Below are 16,194 nucleotides of genomic sequence, written 5' to 3'. Positions count from 1 at the left end.
AGAGATGGATATCTAGTTTTCTTTTGCATTTTCCCAATTTATTAAAATGACTGTCCTTTCCCCATTGCATAGAGAGCAAGGTCTTAACACTCTCTTGAGATGTCAGTGGTTGCTATGGGAATGGTCATGGCAGACTCGGATGATGACCTTGGAGAAGTAGTTTGCCACCTGTCCCTTTCACAATGCACTTCCCACTGTGAGCTGGAAAAGGCACAAAATAAAGAGTACTAGCCCAGCTTGTAGATGAAGGAGCGGTAGTAGAGGTGGGGCATAGGTGGGCAGTGGAGACGACTTCCTGGAGGAAATGGAGCAGGAATTGAGCTTTGATACATGGTCATGGCGTAGCCTGCCAGGGAAGCATGGAGAAGAATCCCAGGCAGAGAGCACAGCTTGTTCAAATTCCAGGAACCCTGAATTAATGTGAATGGGTTCAGAAAACTATAAGGGATTTGGTATGGCTGCAGCAAAAGTCATGGCTCTGGGGGAGGGATCAGAGATGAGGTTAGAGAGAAAGGCAGCACTGAGCCATGGAGGCCTTCAGTGCCGCACTAAGGAGCTTGGACCTTGTCCTTTAGGCAAAAAACGCATTTGAGAAAGATCACCACTCCTGCCTCTGGAGCTTGGAAGGGAGACCCATTAGCAGGCTGACACAGTTGTCCCAGTGAGAGAAGTTGGTGATCTGAATCAGAGCAAGTGATGGGAAAGGGATAAGGGGACAGTCATAAGACACAAGGGAGGTAGAATTGCCAGGATTTGGGGCCTAATTGGATGGTGAAAGGATAAACAAATGAAAATGTCCATGTTTATCACCAAATACCTAACACGGAAACACAGGAGTAGGTTCTAGGGAAAAGGTGAGTTTGACCATAGACTCAACTGCCATCAAGCTACAAGGGGTCCAAGTGTAAGGACCTCCAACCTCCCAAGCAATTCTGCCTGCTTGGGAGGCCAGCATCTAGTTGAGCACAAGTTTGGTGGTAACTCAGAGATGCTTAGACAGTCTAGGCCAGGCATCCCCAAACTTTTTACACAGGGGGCCAGTTCACTGTCCCTCAGACCGCTGTAGGGCCGCCACATACTGTGCTCCTCTCACTGACCACCAATGAAAGAGGTGCCCCTTCCTGAAGTGCGGCGGGGGGCTGGATAAATGGCCTCAGAGGGCCGTAGTTTGGGGACGCCTGGTCTAGGGTGATGCCTCAGGCTCACAGCCAGCAACCCAAAGGGTCCAAGCCCTGAAATGATTTCACTACAAACAAAAATTGGGGGTTTCCTCTTTGCTGCTATGGGGCTGATATGAGGAGCAGAACAAGGGGCTTGTGTTATCAACTGAGTATGAATGGCTACAGAACATTCTGGAACATCAGTAGCATAGGGGAAACCTGTGCATGTCCAGGACTCATGGAGCTCAGTGGCGTAATAGACAATATCCAGGAGGCTGACTGGTTGAGACCGGTACTGATGACTCCAGAGGTCCAGCTGGGGGCATGGACCCTAAGTACAGGAAGCCCCGGGCCTCTGGTGATGTTCAAATGCTGGCCAATCATGGGTTGTCCCAAGAAACTAGAAGGTTGTCCCCCTTCTCAGAGAAGGGACCCTTCTCTGTGTGTGTGGGGAACAAGGCCCCACCCCTGGGGTAGGAGCTGTAGGTGCAAACAGGTGTGCCACAGTCCAGCTACGTAGAGAGAATGGGGGGGGGGGGAGGGAAGTCTCTGTCCTAGCAGAGAACTAGGGCTCTGTGAAGAGAACAACGGTGCATATTCAGTCTTCTGGAGGACACCAATACATCAGCAATAGGGGAGCCTGCAGTCTCATGGGAATCTGGCCACACAGATAATGTCAGCCCTCACCAACTGCTCAGCCTGAGGCTCCCAAGTCTCCCTGTGTTGCCTCTATGCCCTCTGAACCCACTCTACCCTGGCCCCTAGGGAGGACCCATCCAGAACCGCAAGTCCAAGCGCTGTCTAGAGCTGCAGGAGAATAGCGACCTGGAGTTCGGCTTCCAGCTGGTGCTGCAGAAGTGCTCGGGCCAGCATTGGAGCATCACCAACGTCCTGAGGAGCCTGGCGTCCTGACCTGCCGGTGCCCCGTCTGGCTGCCTCTTTGCTACCGTGTAGCACCTGCTGCAATGTTGCCTGCTGTCCACTTAGGGTTGTTTGGAGTCTGGGGAACCAGGTTAGTGGGCCCCCAAGAAGAGCTTTTTATTTCCTATTCAATTTTCATGGAGTTTATAGAAAGATGCTGATTGGTGGGTAAGGGTATAATATCATAAACTATTTTGCAGTTGTAAATAGGGGACAAGTGGAAAATATTTATAACTGACAATAAAATATGATTGATTAAGAAAAGGGTTTTGTAGTCATTTGGTGCTCTCTGGAGATTCATGTCTGGCTCCTCTGAACTTGGAATTTTTGTACCCAAAGCCATGTCACTGTGTGCCCTTCTGATTTCTCATTCTTTAGAAAGAGGGCGTTAATGACCAGCACTCAGTGGGAGCTTATTGTGCAAGCTGCCAGCTCCTTTCATTAGACCCAAAGCAGCAGGAAGAGCACTAAGATCTCAGGTTCTAACCCTCTGCCTCTCCTGTGGCAGGTCCCCCTCTGGAAGATACCTGCCACCCTTCATTCCTGAAGAACCACAGTTGCTCACTGGAGTGTCTGCTGGGCTTCAGGCCACCCTGCCCTCTCCTGAGGTCACCAAGTCACTTCCTTCACCCCCCAGAGCTGCCCCTGGCCCAGCTCCTCACCAGGACACTGCCTGTGTCCAAGACTGCTCAGGGCCCTCCCATGAATCAGAGGCTGTCAGTCTCCTTTAGCTGCCATAACAGATCTCCACACACTGGGTGGCTCACATGACAGAAAATGATAATCTCACAGTTCAGGAGGCTAGGAGTCCAAAGTCAAGGTGTTGGCAGGGCTGGCTCCTTCTGCAGGCTGGGCGGGGAATCTGCTCCAGGCTCTCTCTTGCCTCCTGGTAGTCTCAAGCCTCCCTGGCAGGGCAATGGCCATCTTCTCCCCCGTGTCTCTGCGTTGTCTTCCTTCTGTATGTGTCAGTCTCTGGGGTCCAAATTTCCTGTGTTTAGGAGAATCCCAGTCATGTTGAATGACAGACAACCCTAATGATCTCATCCAAATAAGGTCACATTCTGAGATACAGGGGGTGAGGACCTTACCATTTCCTTTCGCGGGGGCTCAATTCAGCGCTTAGCATCTGGCTCACTCAAGTAGGGGTCCAGGTCAGCCCCTCTGGGCAAGCCTCAGGACAGCAGTGGTCCCCAGAGTGGAATCATCTTTCTCAGAGCCTGCTGCCCAACTCTCTGCTTCTCCTGCAGCCAGAAGCCCTTCTTATGGTTAGGGGAACCCTCTTTTTCTGGTTTGAGGGACCCCTCCCAATCCCCCTGCCCAGCACCACCTCCAGCCCCCTAGCACACAGCAGGGCAATGACTATTGACGGGCCGGGAAGGACAGGCAGCCCTTCCTCCACAGGTTTCAGCCCTCCCCAGTCCTCAAGTTCTCTGGGTCCTCTTTCCCCAGGGCCTCCAGCTCAAGCATTCTCCTTCTCTGGATCATTTATAGTTGAAAATTGATGAGCATGGTGGAACCTTCTGTACCTATGGTACCCCCAAGGTACAACAGGTCTGTTGTCTCAAGCACTCTAGCACACTCAGAAATCTATCCAGCCTAGGGCTCACCTAGCCTTCAGCCCCCAGGGCTCCCCAGGCCATATCATAGACTCCCCTTCATGTTCACATTTAACTCCCTAAACAGCCCCTTGGGCTCCACTGCGGACCAGTGAGAGGACAGCCAGACATTCTCCAGGCTGGCCACACCTGATGGCCACCACCCACCCAGGGTCTACACGAGGAGCAGGAGCCTCATGAGGCAAGAGGTTCCTCTGGGGATGCAGGCAATGCCTTTGCTATGCCTTCAAAGCCAGGGCTCCAATATCCTCTTCCCTCTACTTCCCTCCACACAGAACTCTACCGTACTCATCCCTAAGCTCATTCCAAGGGCCATCTCCCTCTGGCTGTACGCCTCTCATGCTCCTACATTCACTCTGTTACAGTCTCACTCTATCGGGCTTTCTTTACCTCCAAGCCACCATTATCCAGTCTTCATAAGGTCCCTTGCATCATGCCCTGCCCCAGTATTCCCGAAGTCCTTAAACTAGCAGCATCAGCATCACCTGGAAACTTGTTAGAAATGCATGCCTGGGGCCCGATCCCAGACCTCTAGAAGCAGACCACCTGTGCTATAACAAGCCCTCCAGGAGATTCTGATTGCCTGCTGAAGGCTGAGAACCACTGCCCCGCACAGCCCTGACTCCTGTGTGTGCCAAGGCCTCTGCCTTCAACAACATCTATTCATGCTACTCCACCTCCTCGTGCCTCCACCCACCTGCATCACACCTTCACTCCCCACCCCGTGCCCCTGATGCAGAGGACTGAGTGGACTCAAGCCAGACAGCCTGGGTTCAAGTCCCGGCCCGGCCACTTGCTAGGTGATCTTGGGCAGCTGTTTGGCCTCTGTGTGCTTCTCCTCCCTCTCCTCAAAAAGTGGGGACACTAACAGCATATTTTATGGAGTTGTGAAAATTAAATGAATAAATTTGTATAACACAGAACAATAACGGGTATGTAATAAGTGCTATGAAGTCTTGGCTATTACTACTTCATGTGCTGGCATCCTGACGCCCAGTTGCTGTCACTGAGATCCACACCTTGCTACTGTCTACACCCACACTTGGCCATGCCTGTCAATAGCCATATCCCACTGCACCTGTACTAACACCATTTGTCTCGACCACCTGCCTGGATGCACCTGTTCTCACTGCTGCCTACAGCCACACACCGACAAGTTTCACACATCCTGTCCTCCTATAAAACGCACCCAGCATCAGCCCACTCCCAACAATATCTACACCCTGAGGAGCAAACCTGAGAGCAGCAGCCTCCCCTAGGAGCCAACCTGGGGGCAATTAAACAGGGCAGGAGAGCAACTCCCTCCTGAGACACCCGCTCACCATCTCCCGGGGTCTGGATGCCCTGGAGGGAGAAGAGGTCCCAAGATGGCCCCTGAGGGCCCTGACCTCCTGGGAGTGGGAACCATATGGCCAGTCCAGGATCTCCGTATCTCAGAGGTATAAGGTAAAAAGCAGAGACACTGGTGGGGCCAGGGCAGAGGCAGGAAGTCAGAGCATAAAGGAGCAAAGACAGTGAGGAGGCCCCAGCCTTGGCCCGTTGGTGCTGCAAGCTAAGTAGCGGCTGTTTAGGGGCTCTCTGAACATGCTGGAGTGAAACTGTTTTTTTCTTAATGATTTGCACATTAAACACCTGTGTGTGCTGCTTCCCCTACCTTCCCTGATACTGGAAAGGACTCTTTTAGCCTGTGCTGTAAGACCTATTCAGCCAGCCCTGCTGCCTGGCCCACCACCCAGTTCCCTAACTCGGCCCCCAGCCCTCGCCTCGTTCCTGCCCATGGTCCCCTCTTATGAGTAATGAAAGAAGAGAATGGGCTCCTTACACCCCCTAGTAGATGGACACAACTATTGGCAGCAACAGTGGCAGAAGCCAGAGTACACTGCTATATGCTGGCCCAACTCAAAGGTCACTGCCAACAGCCATATAGCTCCAGGCGCCTGCCTCTCTGCCTGAGGCCTTTCTCTGGCCATAGGCACCTTAGCTTAGCCTGTGCAGGGCACACTGGAAGTATTAGAGAATTCCATTCATAGGAACAACCCCAGCCAATGAGGGATAGTCCTCCTCACCCTTCAGGGGAACAAATGGGAGGCCTGATCCCACAGTGTCTCACAGGCCCTGGAGGGACTGACCCCAGTTCCTCCTGAATGCCCTGGGCCTTTCTTTCCTTTCCTGCCGCATATCCCTCACTCCTCTGCGCTTGCCCCAGTCACCTCCCAAATGCTTGTCCCTGAATCTGCCTTCTGCCCAGTACTCCTTTGGATTGTCCCCACCCATGGCCCACCTGCACCTGGACACCAGTGATACCCAGAGCCGCATGTGCACTCCAGACGTCTCCTCTAAGCTCCAGGTGTGATCTCCCACTGCTGAGGGGCCCTGGGCAGGTGTGTGGCCATCCTGCAGACAATGCTGATCTGAAGGCCCCCATAAGGCCCAGCCCAGGGACCAGGACCAGCACCACCTCCACCAGATGCCTAAGCCAGACACTCCTCATGACCAAGCTCTTCCTGTCCTCACACCCACCCGCCCTTCTTACCCTCAGTGCATTATGGCAGTGATGCCTCCAAAACAGCTCTCAAACCTTCCCCAAGCCTCTTCAGCACCCGTACTCATCTGCCCTTCACATTGTTACAGTTACAAGGGTCTTCCTGAAATACAAATAGGATCAGATCCCTTCCTGCCTGAAATCTTCAGTGGGTCTCATCAAAGATTTTAAATGACTAGCTCAGGTATTAGCCTTGACGCTTCCTCTGTGGCGAATCCAGAGTCCGAGTGTCAGAAGCCCGGTGACATGGCATGAGTGTTCCATATCCTCTCCCCTATTGTGAGGAAGCTTTTCCCTGGGGAAGTACGTCAGTTGGCTAGGGCTGCTGTTACAAACTGGGGAGCTTCGACGACAGAAAGGTATTGGCTCACTGCTCTGGAGGCAGGGAGGCCAAGATCAAGACGTAAGCAGGGGTAGCTGCTTCTGAGGGCTGTGAGGGGAGGATGCCATGGATCTGCTCCCAGCCTTCTCCTTGGCTTGTGGGTGGCCTCTTCTCCCTGTGTCTCTGCACATCGTCTTGTTTTTATGCACGTCTCTGTTTCCAAATCTCTTAAGGACGCCAGTCATATTGGATCAAGACCTGCTCGAATGACCTCATGTTAACTTCATTACCTCTGTAAAGACTTTTCTCCAACTAACATCACATTCTGCGGTACTGGAGGTTAGGACAAGTTTGGTGTCAAGTGACACAATTCAGCCCCGAAATTCGCTCCTTCAAGGAACAGAGATACAGAGGAGGGGTGGTGAGGGGCAGGCCAGGCCCCAGGAGGCTGCTGACGCTCATCCCACCTTGCTCAGGCAAGTCCTTCTTTATTGGGGGGCAGCCCCATGGTTCTGACCTCCACAGAGATAAGGGTGGGCACTGCACAGGTGACGGAATTTCTGCCTAAGTATCTAAGACATTCATCATTGTCCTCCATGTCCACAACCCTTTTAAGGAAAACCATCCCAACCACAATCCCAGGTGTGACCCTGTTTGTGCCATGACCATACCTGATCAAACCTGACCCATGGGCAGGTATTGTGTTGCCTGCCGAGTAATGACTCAGCACAAAATGACCAGCAGGGGCCAATCAAATTCTACCTGTGAATTTGCACCATGACCCTCATAAAGACTCAGCCACTTGAAGAAGGCCAGGAGCCATGGCCATGCACAGGACGTGCCAAGGGGAAGAGCCAGCCCCGGAGAGCCAAGAAGCCCGAGCCCTGTGCAGGCTGGGATCATGGGGAAAACCACAACTGAGCAGGGAAAGAAAGGAGCCAATGAGCAAAAGGCAGCAAGCTGGCCCTTGTGGTGCCTGGGATTCCTTCTCCCAGCCCCAGCCCATACACACACTGATGATTTTTCTTTTCCCTCAGCTGGTTGACCAGCTCCCTGCTCTTTATACCAAATAAGACTGATAGAAGCAGGATGCAAAGATTTTAGATACCAGGACCTACTCCCCCACAGCCCCTCGCCCATGGGGGAATGCATACACAATCCCTACAACGGTTGTACACACCAGCAATAGAGGTGTACACGTTTGCACCATCTATGTACACATCCGCACACAGGCTTACATAGCCACACACACACACATGCACACACATGCAGCAGGATGGACACATGCAGACATACATGTACATGCTCATAAATATACAAACGTGCATGCATGCAACACACACACTGACCCCAAAGAGAAAAGGGATTTCTGCTCCTCCCAGAATCTGCTTTTATAAAAATGGGGCTGCCGTCATTTAACACCGCACTTGTGAAGCAAAGGCTGTTGCAAATCAGAGCGCTTTTACCCTCACCATTTCTTTCTAATTACAGGCAAGAGAGGTAAGGGGGTTCTGAGGCAAGACAGAGACATTGACTCTCTGCCCTTCAGATTCCATCACCGTGGTCACAATAGTCTCAACCCCAGGAAAACAAACACAGGACACAGTCACCCAAAAACATGTCATCTCTCAGCCATGCTCCATCTCCTGCCTTCAGCTCCAAACAGGAGGGAGGGGAATGAGGTAGGTGCCCTAGACCACATCTGGCACCTCACCCTGCAAGACCCCGAAGGCCCACTGCCCTGCCCTCTGCCTCAGCCAGCCTCTCTCTCCCCACAGTCAGGAATTTTAACCTTCCTTGTTGTTTTGGAAACAAGATTGAGCAGAAAGGGCCTGAAGAGACATTAGCCCTAATGTGGATGTCTTTTTAAATTATATGGTGTGGCCACATAGTGGAAACGAGGTTTTAAAGACTGTCACCACATAATGTCTCTGTCTCTGTCCAGTCCCCTGTCCTATATCTAGGGAAGGAGGGGGCTTATCCATGTTCTCTGCAGGGGAGATATGGCGGGAGCTGGCTTCATGGGCCTGTGGCATGAGACCCCAGGCTGGAGGCTACCACCCAGCTTAGTTTAATGCTCTGTCACCACCATGAAATTCTTAATTCTGAACAAGGGTCCCCATATATTTTTGCACTGGGCCCAGCAAATTATGTGTCTGATTCTGCCTGTGACAGCACTTTTGTAGAAAGCGCTCATCGTCCAGCCCACAGCCCAGAACCTTCTCCCAGGAGGAGCTGCTTCTGGTGAGAGAGCCAACTGAGGCAGATGGTCGAGATTCCTCAAAGTAGGTTAGACACATGCAGACATACGTGTACATACTCATACTCACAGATATACAAACGTACATGTGCATACTCATACAGATATACAAACATGTACATGTACATACTAATACAGATATTCAAACGTACATGTACATACTAATAGACATACAAATATGTGTATGTACATACTCACACTCACAGATATACAAACATGTGCATGTGCATACTCATACTCACAGATATACACAAACATGTGCACATGGATGTCTGCTTATGTCCAACCTGCTTTGAGGAATCTCGACCACCTGCCTCAATTGGCTCTCTCACCAGGAGCAGCTCCTCTTGGGAGAAGGTTCTGGGCTGTGGGCTGGACGATGAGCGCTTTCTACAAAAGTGCTGTCACGGCAGTATCAGCCCCTCTGGGCATCTCTTCCTCCTCACGCACCCCTCCCATCCTCTTCTCCCTCCTGCAACTGCCACCCTCACCACAGCCTCTAGGGGGCACTGTGCTCCCTTGGAGCTCCCACACGGGGTTCCTTTATGGTCCAGGTGAGGCACACCAAGATTTCTAAAAGAAACTGCACTACTAAAGGAGGACTCCAAGGAAATGATCCCAAACCAAGGAGACAGCGTGAGTTATATCTCCCCAATACTTTCTGTTCCCCTAAGTTGTTCTACTCATGCCTTTCCACAGGCCTGGTCTGTCTCTGTTTCTAACCATGAAAATGCCCCTGGTATAACCTGACCCTTTCCCCAACAAGGGGGGAAAAAGCCCCTCTCTACTCAGAGTATGAGTCAGGGCCTCAGATCTGGAGGCGGGGAGATGAGCTGAAGAGAGTTTAACAACTGAAGTTCTTCGAAAGCATGGCTGGGGTAGGGTGATGCACCCCGAGCAGCAAGAGTGGAGCCCTTCCTATCCGTAGAGCTAGAGGGACAGGAGAGGGAGGCACGCCACTAGGCTCACTGGAGGCTGTAGCCAGCAGGACCCACAGCCAAAGGTGGAAGAACCCCCACTGTAGAAACCACAGCCGAACGAAGAGGGAAAAACCCCTGCCTTCATCTGCTGTCAGAGATTCTACCAAAGCCTCCGGCTGGTGAAACCCAGCTGGAGGCGGAGGGCAAGGGAGCCACTGATGCAGCCCACGGGGGTCAATATAGAGCAGGCCAAGAAGAGCAGGGAATGAGTCACCAGCACATGTACCCTTGGCCTAGCTCTGGTCTGGACCCACTGGACCGTTGCCCATCCTGCCTTGCCAGCTCACATCCCTCCTGCAGTCCCTGAGTACTCTTACATGGACACTAACCATATCATGTCCTTTGACATCTGACCATTCCGTTTACTGATATGAAAGAGAAAGGAGACAGAAGAGAGGTCTCCCCAGTTACAACGTGGGTCCCCTGAGGATATCACTGATACTGCATCCCTCTGATTCCTCTGGGGTCATTGAGACCCAGACCCCCTCTCATAGACTCGGTTCCTCCTGATCTCTAAGGAGGGTGATCATAAACAGCCCCAGCCCCAGCCCCATCAGCATGCAGCAACCTGGAGTCAGTTTTGATGCCCTAGATGAGCCTAAGGTGAGTTTGATCTTGTAGCCTTGGAATAACAAACAGACTCCATCTGTTTGAAGGCATTCAGTTGGTCCTGGCTGCCTGCAGTGATGTGTTGGGGAAGATTCTGCAGGTTTGGTTTCCATAGGCAGGAGTATCAGAGAAGATGAGCAGGAAATAGGTGAAGTGTGTGTGTGTGTGTGTGTGTGTGTGTGTGTGTGTGTGTGTGAGTGTGTGTGTGTGTGTGTGTGTGTGTCTTATATTTGGCCTTCCCATACTGTCCTTTCTACCCCATCTCCTCCCAGCAGGAACAGAATATCCCCAAAATCCTCAGCCCACTGGCTTGGTGCTCTGGGGCCCCTCCTTGGCTAGGGTGCTACCACCAAGGGGTTGCCTGCTCCACAGACACAAGCCCTTGGTCATGGTCACCTGCCCAAACCACACGAACCCTCCAGATGCATTTGGGGCACTGGCCTTTGCTATAGATGCTGTTTCCTCAGCCATTCCCTCTTTGAACTCTGGTTCCCTCCCCATCTCAGGCAGGGAAGGGGCTCAAGTCTCAGTACATCTGATCACCTGCTGAGCTCACAGGATCATGAGCGGTGTCTGAGATAAGAAGATCCTAAAAACGATAATGATAGCATCAATTAATTGATGACTCCTATGGCCAGGCACTGAGGTGAGTCCTTTTATTTTCTCATTTAATATTCAGTATAACCTTATCACATAGCACTATTAGCACCTGTTTTATAGCTGAGAAGACTAAGGCACAGAAAGGCCAAATCATTCGACGAGGACATATAACCAGCAGACGCTAGATTTGAACCCAGGGAGGCTGACTGCAGAGCCTTCCCTTTTATCTTCCACTATACTATTCTGCCTCCCTCCTGGACCCCGGGAACCCCACAATAACTTTATGCTGGAAACTTCCATTGATACCAAAGTGTCCCACCCTGAGGTTCTACCTGGACCAAAGAAATGAGCAATGACAATTCACACCTATAGGAGCACCAAACCTGGCCCAGTAATATACAGTGCCTATAAACTCACTTGAATGCATGTTATCTACAAGGTGGTACCAGTAACTAGCATCATTTTACAGAAGAAGAGAGCGAGGCACAGAGGTTAAACAGCTTGCCCACAGCTAACAAGGAGCAGTAGCCAGAAGCTGTATTCAAGCCCCCTGCTGCCAATCTGTGGTCTTAACCACCATGACCTGCTGCCTCCCAACCACCTGACTGCCTATGCACTTGCTGCATAGAATCCACAGGAAAAACCCTCAGGGAAGCAACCTCCTCTAGCTTCATGTGCTACCAGGCTGTAAGCGCCATCGCCTGCTTCAATTCCCTAGTGAGCCTGCCCTTCCAAACGTGACCACAGTGGGAATGTGATTAATGAGCCAATTATTTCTGTGGAAGACATTGTACAAAATAAATAGCCAATTTCCCTTCAATTTACTGTTTTAATAAATAAATAGAGCTCTACGCTCTGGTTTTGTTTATTGCTGCTCATACCTAAAAGTTTGTGATGAATCTTCTTGTTGTTCATTTCCAAAATTAATCAGATCTACCTGATGACTTTGAAATATAGGACTGCATTTGTCCTTCAATGTTAACATCAAGACACCCGGGGCTGGGGGTGGGGGGACGGGATGGGGAAAGGCGGGCCTGGGGAAAGACTGAGCAGAGGGCAGGATGCCCAGAGCTCTGGATGCATGCTGTGTGCACTGAGGCCTGAGTGCCCACACACAAAAACTGTGGCCAGGGAGGCTCGGAATGCAGTCTCATGATTCATGGTTCAAGGAAAACTACCAGGAGTGAGGAGGGGCAGAAACTCCTGTTTCCTCTGCTTGAAATTTTGGCCGACTGGCCAAACTGGGGATGCTGAACAAGAAGATTCCAACCAAACGCCACTGAATGGGCCAAACTCAGAAAGGTGTTTACCTTCTTTCCAGGGGTCACAGTGATTGCATAGCCACTTATTCAGCTGGTTCTTTTGTACATTCCTGTGTATGGGCACAGAGGAAGAGCAGAATTCTAGGTGTCTGTTGTAAGGTGCTTACGATCTGAAAGGATGTCAGGAAAATGGTAACTCCTTAGTGTACAGTCTGATCAGAAGTCAAAGAAATTCCATAATTGATGTCTGTGGTGTGCGTTTATGTTCACTAAAAGTGAAATAATTCAGATTCATATCTAGGTCTTCAGATTCAAGGACCAATGTTTTTGTTATTTTTTCATATAAAATATAGGTATAGTCTTTCTCTTTCTGTGTGTATGTGTGTGTTTATGTGAGAAGGGGGGAGAGAAATCTGGGCTGGGATAGTCCAAGAATGCCACAGAGAAGAGGTGGTCATTATAACCTGGGCTTTGATGGGTGAATAGGAGTTTTTTAAACTGAAAAGGGTAAGAGAATGACATGTCAGCTATAAAGAAGAGTTAGTCTGACTTAATGGTAAAGAAAGGTGAGGAGATAATCAAGCATGGTGAATGACTGGCTATGATGGGTGAGAGAGAGAAAGGGATATACTTAGAACATGGTCACTTCCCTTTATCTGGTATCTCTTGACAGTGAGGGATCTGTCTCATGTCTGCCCCCGATATTCCCTAGGCTCTCTCCTCCATAATTTCCAGGATGCTGGCTCATCCACCAGCTGAGGCTGGAGTAGGGCAGCTGCCTCATCTTAAGTCTCCATGCCTCCACCACACAAGGCTGTCAGGTAGACCAGACCTCTCTGTCATGTTAGCGGTAGCAAAGGCAACTCACAGATGTGGGAGCAGGCCAGGTTTTTCATTTATGCATATTTTACAAAGCTTCTTCATAGTTCAAATGGAAATACACAAATACAATGGTTAACCCTTCACAGAGTGTCCATCCCATCATGGACAAAGCTCAGCTCAGAGCCTGGGTCTCAGTCCTCGGACATGCCCTCTGAGAGTGTCCCCTTCTGCAGTCTGTCTGAAGACACATGGTGTGGCTCTCCTTCCCACCAACATGTCTAGAATGTAAAAAAAGACCACATCCTACACACCCCAGTTATCAGTGCAGCCTCCTAGCCTGTCTCCCCTGACTGGCCCCAATGCCCTCCATGCCAGGGTCTTTCAGCACGTGATCCACTCTCATCTGCATCAGCAACTAGGATCACGGATGTTTGTAAGATGCAGATTTGGGAGCCCCCGGCTGCAGACCTACCCAATCAGGATCAGCCAGCTAACACTCACTAGTCCCTTGAGATTCACCTTAAAGGTTACTTCCTCTGAAAGTGTCCCTGAGCCTCTAGGATGAGGCTGGGGTCTGCTCCATGCCCTTCTGTAACTGGTTATCTGCCCTGCCAGACTGAGCTCTGTGACAGCAGTGACCTTGCTTCCTTCCTTAGTGTTCCAGGACCCACTCCAGTGCCTAAAGGAGAACAGGCAAACCAAAAGAAGGGAGGAAGGGAATGGCATGGCCCAGTTGGCTGCCTTCTTCCCAGTGGGTGAGGATTTGGACCAATTCTTCCTACCCTAAACTCAGCCTCTGAGTTTCGAAGTAACTGTGACTTGGAGGGTTCCAGACATGGAAACAGGTAAGTGTAGAGAGGACCATCCACCGCAGCTCCTGGGTGATAGTGCATCCCCACGGGGCCACAGCCTTGCCAGGCCTGGGCCTGGAATCCCTGTTGGCCTTGCCAGGCCCCTTCCCCTTGGGACTGAACACTCGGTCTGGCTGCAGAATAAGCCTTCCCTGGGACTCTGCTCCCACATCAACCCATCCCTAAAACCTGGGGACTCCCACCTTCCATCAATAAAAGAAGATCAATATCAGCTTTGCCCTGATGAGAGTGAAAGAGAGTGAGTGAGTGAGAGAGAGAGAGAGAGAGAGAGAGAGAGAGAGCACGCGCGCGCATGTGTGTGTGTGTGAGGGCAGGCATGAAGCTTTGTGAGTGCAGAGTGGTATCCTGGCTTATGCATATGTACATAAGGATGCTGTTATTGTCCCTAAGGGTATTTTGGAATGTGCTGTGGAATGAGTTTTTCTGTCTGTGACACATGTGTATATAGCCAAGGTTTTTTATGTGTGTATGCACAAGCTTGTTTCTCTGACATTGGTATGACTGAGCCTGTTTTTATTTCCTTTATATTTATTTTATCTGCATTCAACAGTTCTTTGGAGAGTCTCCACAGATCTCCTGAAATCATTTATTTACCTATACTATCCTTCCTACAAGGCTATGAGACCCTCGAAGGTAGAGACGTTACTTGATTTGTCTTTGTATCTCCAGCTTCTAGTGCCATGCTGGCATGCCTGCATGTGTTCATTCCTTCATTCAACATAGATGCGTCCATCTTCTAACCACGTGCTGTACGTTGGGGACACAACTATGGATAAAAAGGAACAGTCACTACCCTTGTGGAGCTTAGAGTCTAGTGGAAAAGACAAATGTTAATGAAATAATTAAACAAAAAATGTAAAAGTACAACTGTAGAAAGTACTAAGGGACATGCAGAGGCCAAGGTGGGTGGATCACTTGAGGTCAGGAGTTCGAGACCAGCCTGGCCAACATGGTGAAACCCTGTCTCTACCAAAAATGCAAAAATTAGCTGGGCATGGTGGCATATGCCTTTAATTCCAGCTACTTGGGAGGCTGAGGTGGGAGAATTGCTTGAACCCAGGAGGTGGAGGCTGCAGTGACCTGAGATCGAGCCACTGCACTCCAGCTTTGGTGCAAGACTCCATCACACACACACACACACACACACACACACACACACACACACACACACGGGAAACACAGAATCCTGACAGGGGAATAAAGAGCAGATTAAACTAGCCAGGGAAGCAAGAGGAAGATTCCGAGGAAGGGGCACTTGAGCTGACCTGCACATGAGAAGGCATGACTGGAGGACAGTCATGTCCTTCCATTCTACAGAAACAGTCCATGGAGAGGCAGCCAGAGGCCCTGTAGGAAAGCTTGTTGTCGGGAGCCAGAGGAGCTAGGGGCAAGATGGGGTGGAAGGCGGCTGGTACTGCCCCACGCAGGGCCTCTATAGAGTCCTTCTCCTCCGAGTGAGGGAAGCCACTGAAAAGTTGTAAGCGGGCAGATGACATGATCAGTTGTATCTGGCTGCTAAATAGAGGTGACAGGATGAAGGCAAATCCATCCATGGGTAGACCAGGAAGCAGGTAGGAATAGTGGTAGCTTGAACTAGGCTCGTAGCAGTGAAGATGGAGAGAGGAATAAAGTTCAGAGGCATTTAGGAGGTAGAATAGATAGATCATGGCAGGGGCTTGAATATGCAACCTAAGGAAGACAGAAGAGGTGAGGGCAGAAAGAGGCACATTCGCTGGTCTGGAGAACCCTTCAAGAGAACCTGGGAGAGGCAAGAGCCTGAATTCACTGTCGTAAACCTACTGAGTTTGGGGGCCCTTTGAGATGTCCAGATGAAATGTCAGAAGAATCTGACAGTAGGATATGTGGGTCTGGAGTGAACACATGGCAGACGATTAATAATCCTGTCCTGAATTGATGTTCCCAGCTTCTTGCTCCCTTCCACCATTTCTTTTCATCAAGAGAGAATGATAGTTCTTAGAAAATTTAGAAATAGACATGACTCACCTTGGATAGAGGCTTTGGAAATGAGAAGGCTCTATAAACCCAAGTCATTACCAACTGCCAGGTGTACAGAGTTTTACAGCTCACCAGGGGCTCTAACTCATTTGAGCATCACAATAACCTGAGATTATTACATCCATTTGAGGTTACATGGCTTGTCCTGAAAAATCATGTATTGGCTCAAGTGTAAACTACTTTCTTATTATCATCTGCCTTCTGGAAGAATT

The 16,194-nt window shown here is 50.4% G+C and overlaps 1 protein-coding gene and 1 long non-coding RNA gene across 3 annotated transcripts in view; one reads left to right on the top strand and one right to left on the bottom strand.

Annotated features, from left to right (window-relative positions):
• GALNT18 (polypeptide N-acetylgalactosaminyltransferase 18) overlaps positions 1–2,345 on the top strand; it is a 367,520-nt gene extending 365,175 nt beyond the window's left edge. Inside the window, exon 11 of the mRNA XM_039471355.2 lies at positions 1,926–2,345. Within this exon, the coding sequence (XP_039327289.1) occupies positions 1,926–2,072 (147 nt within the window). The 3' untranslated portion in view covers positions 2,073–2,345. The remainder of the gene's footprint in view (positions 1–1,925) is intronic.
• Positions 2,346–2,376: 31 nt separating this feature from the next.
• Positions 2,377–16,194, bottom strand: part of LOC104652192 (uncharacterized) — a 389,537-nt gene continuing 375,719 nt past the window's right edge. For both annotated transcript variants that reach the window (XR_012518094.1, XR_012518095.1), the window contains one exon: positions 2,377–3,069. This is a non-coding gene — a long non-coding RNA (uncharacterized LOC104652192). The remainder of the gene's footprint in view (positions 3,070–16,194) is intronic.

The sequence above is a fragment of the Saimiri boliviensis genome, chromosome 6, assembly GCF_048565385.1.
Source record: "Saimiri boliviensis isolate mSaiBol1 chromosome 6, mSaiBol1.pri, whole genome shotgun sequence".
Classification (NCBI taxonomy): domain Eukaryota; kingdom Metazoa; phylum Chordata; class Mammalia; order Primates; family Cebidae; genus Saimiri; species Saimiri boliviensis.
This window is presented reverse-complemented; position numbering and strand designations above follow the sequence as displayed.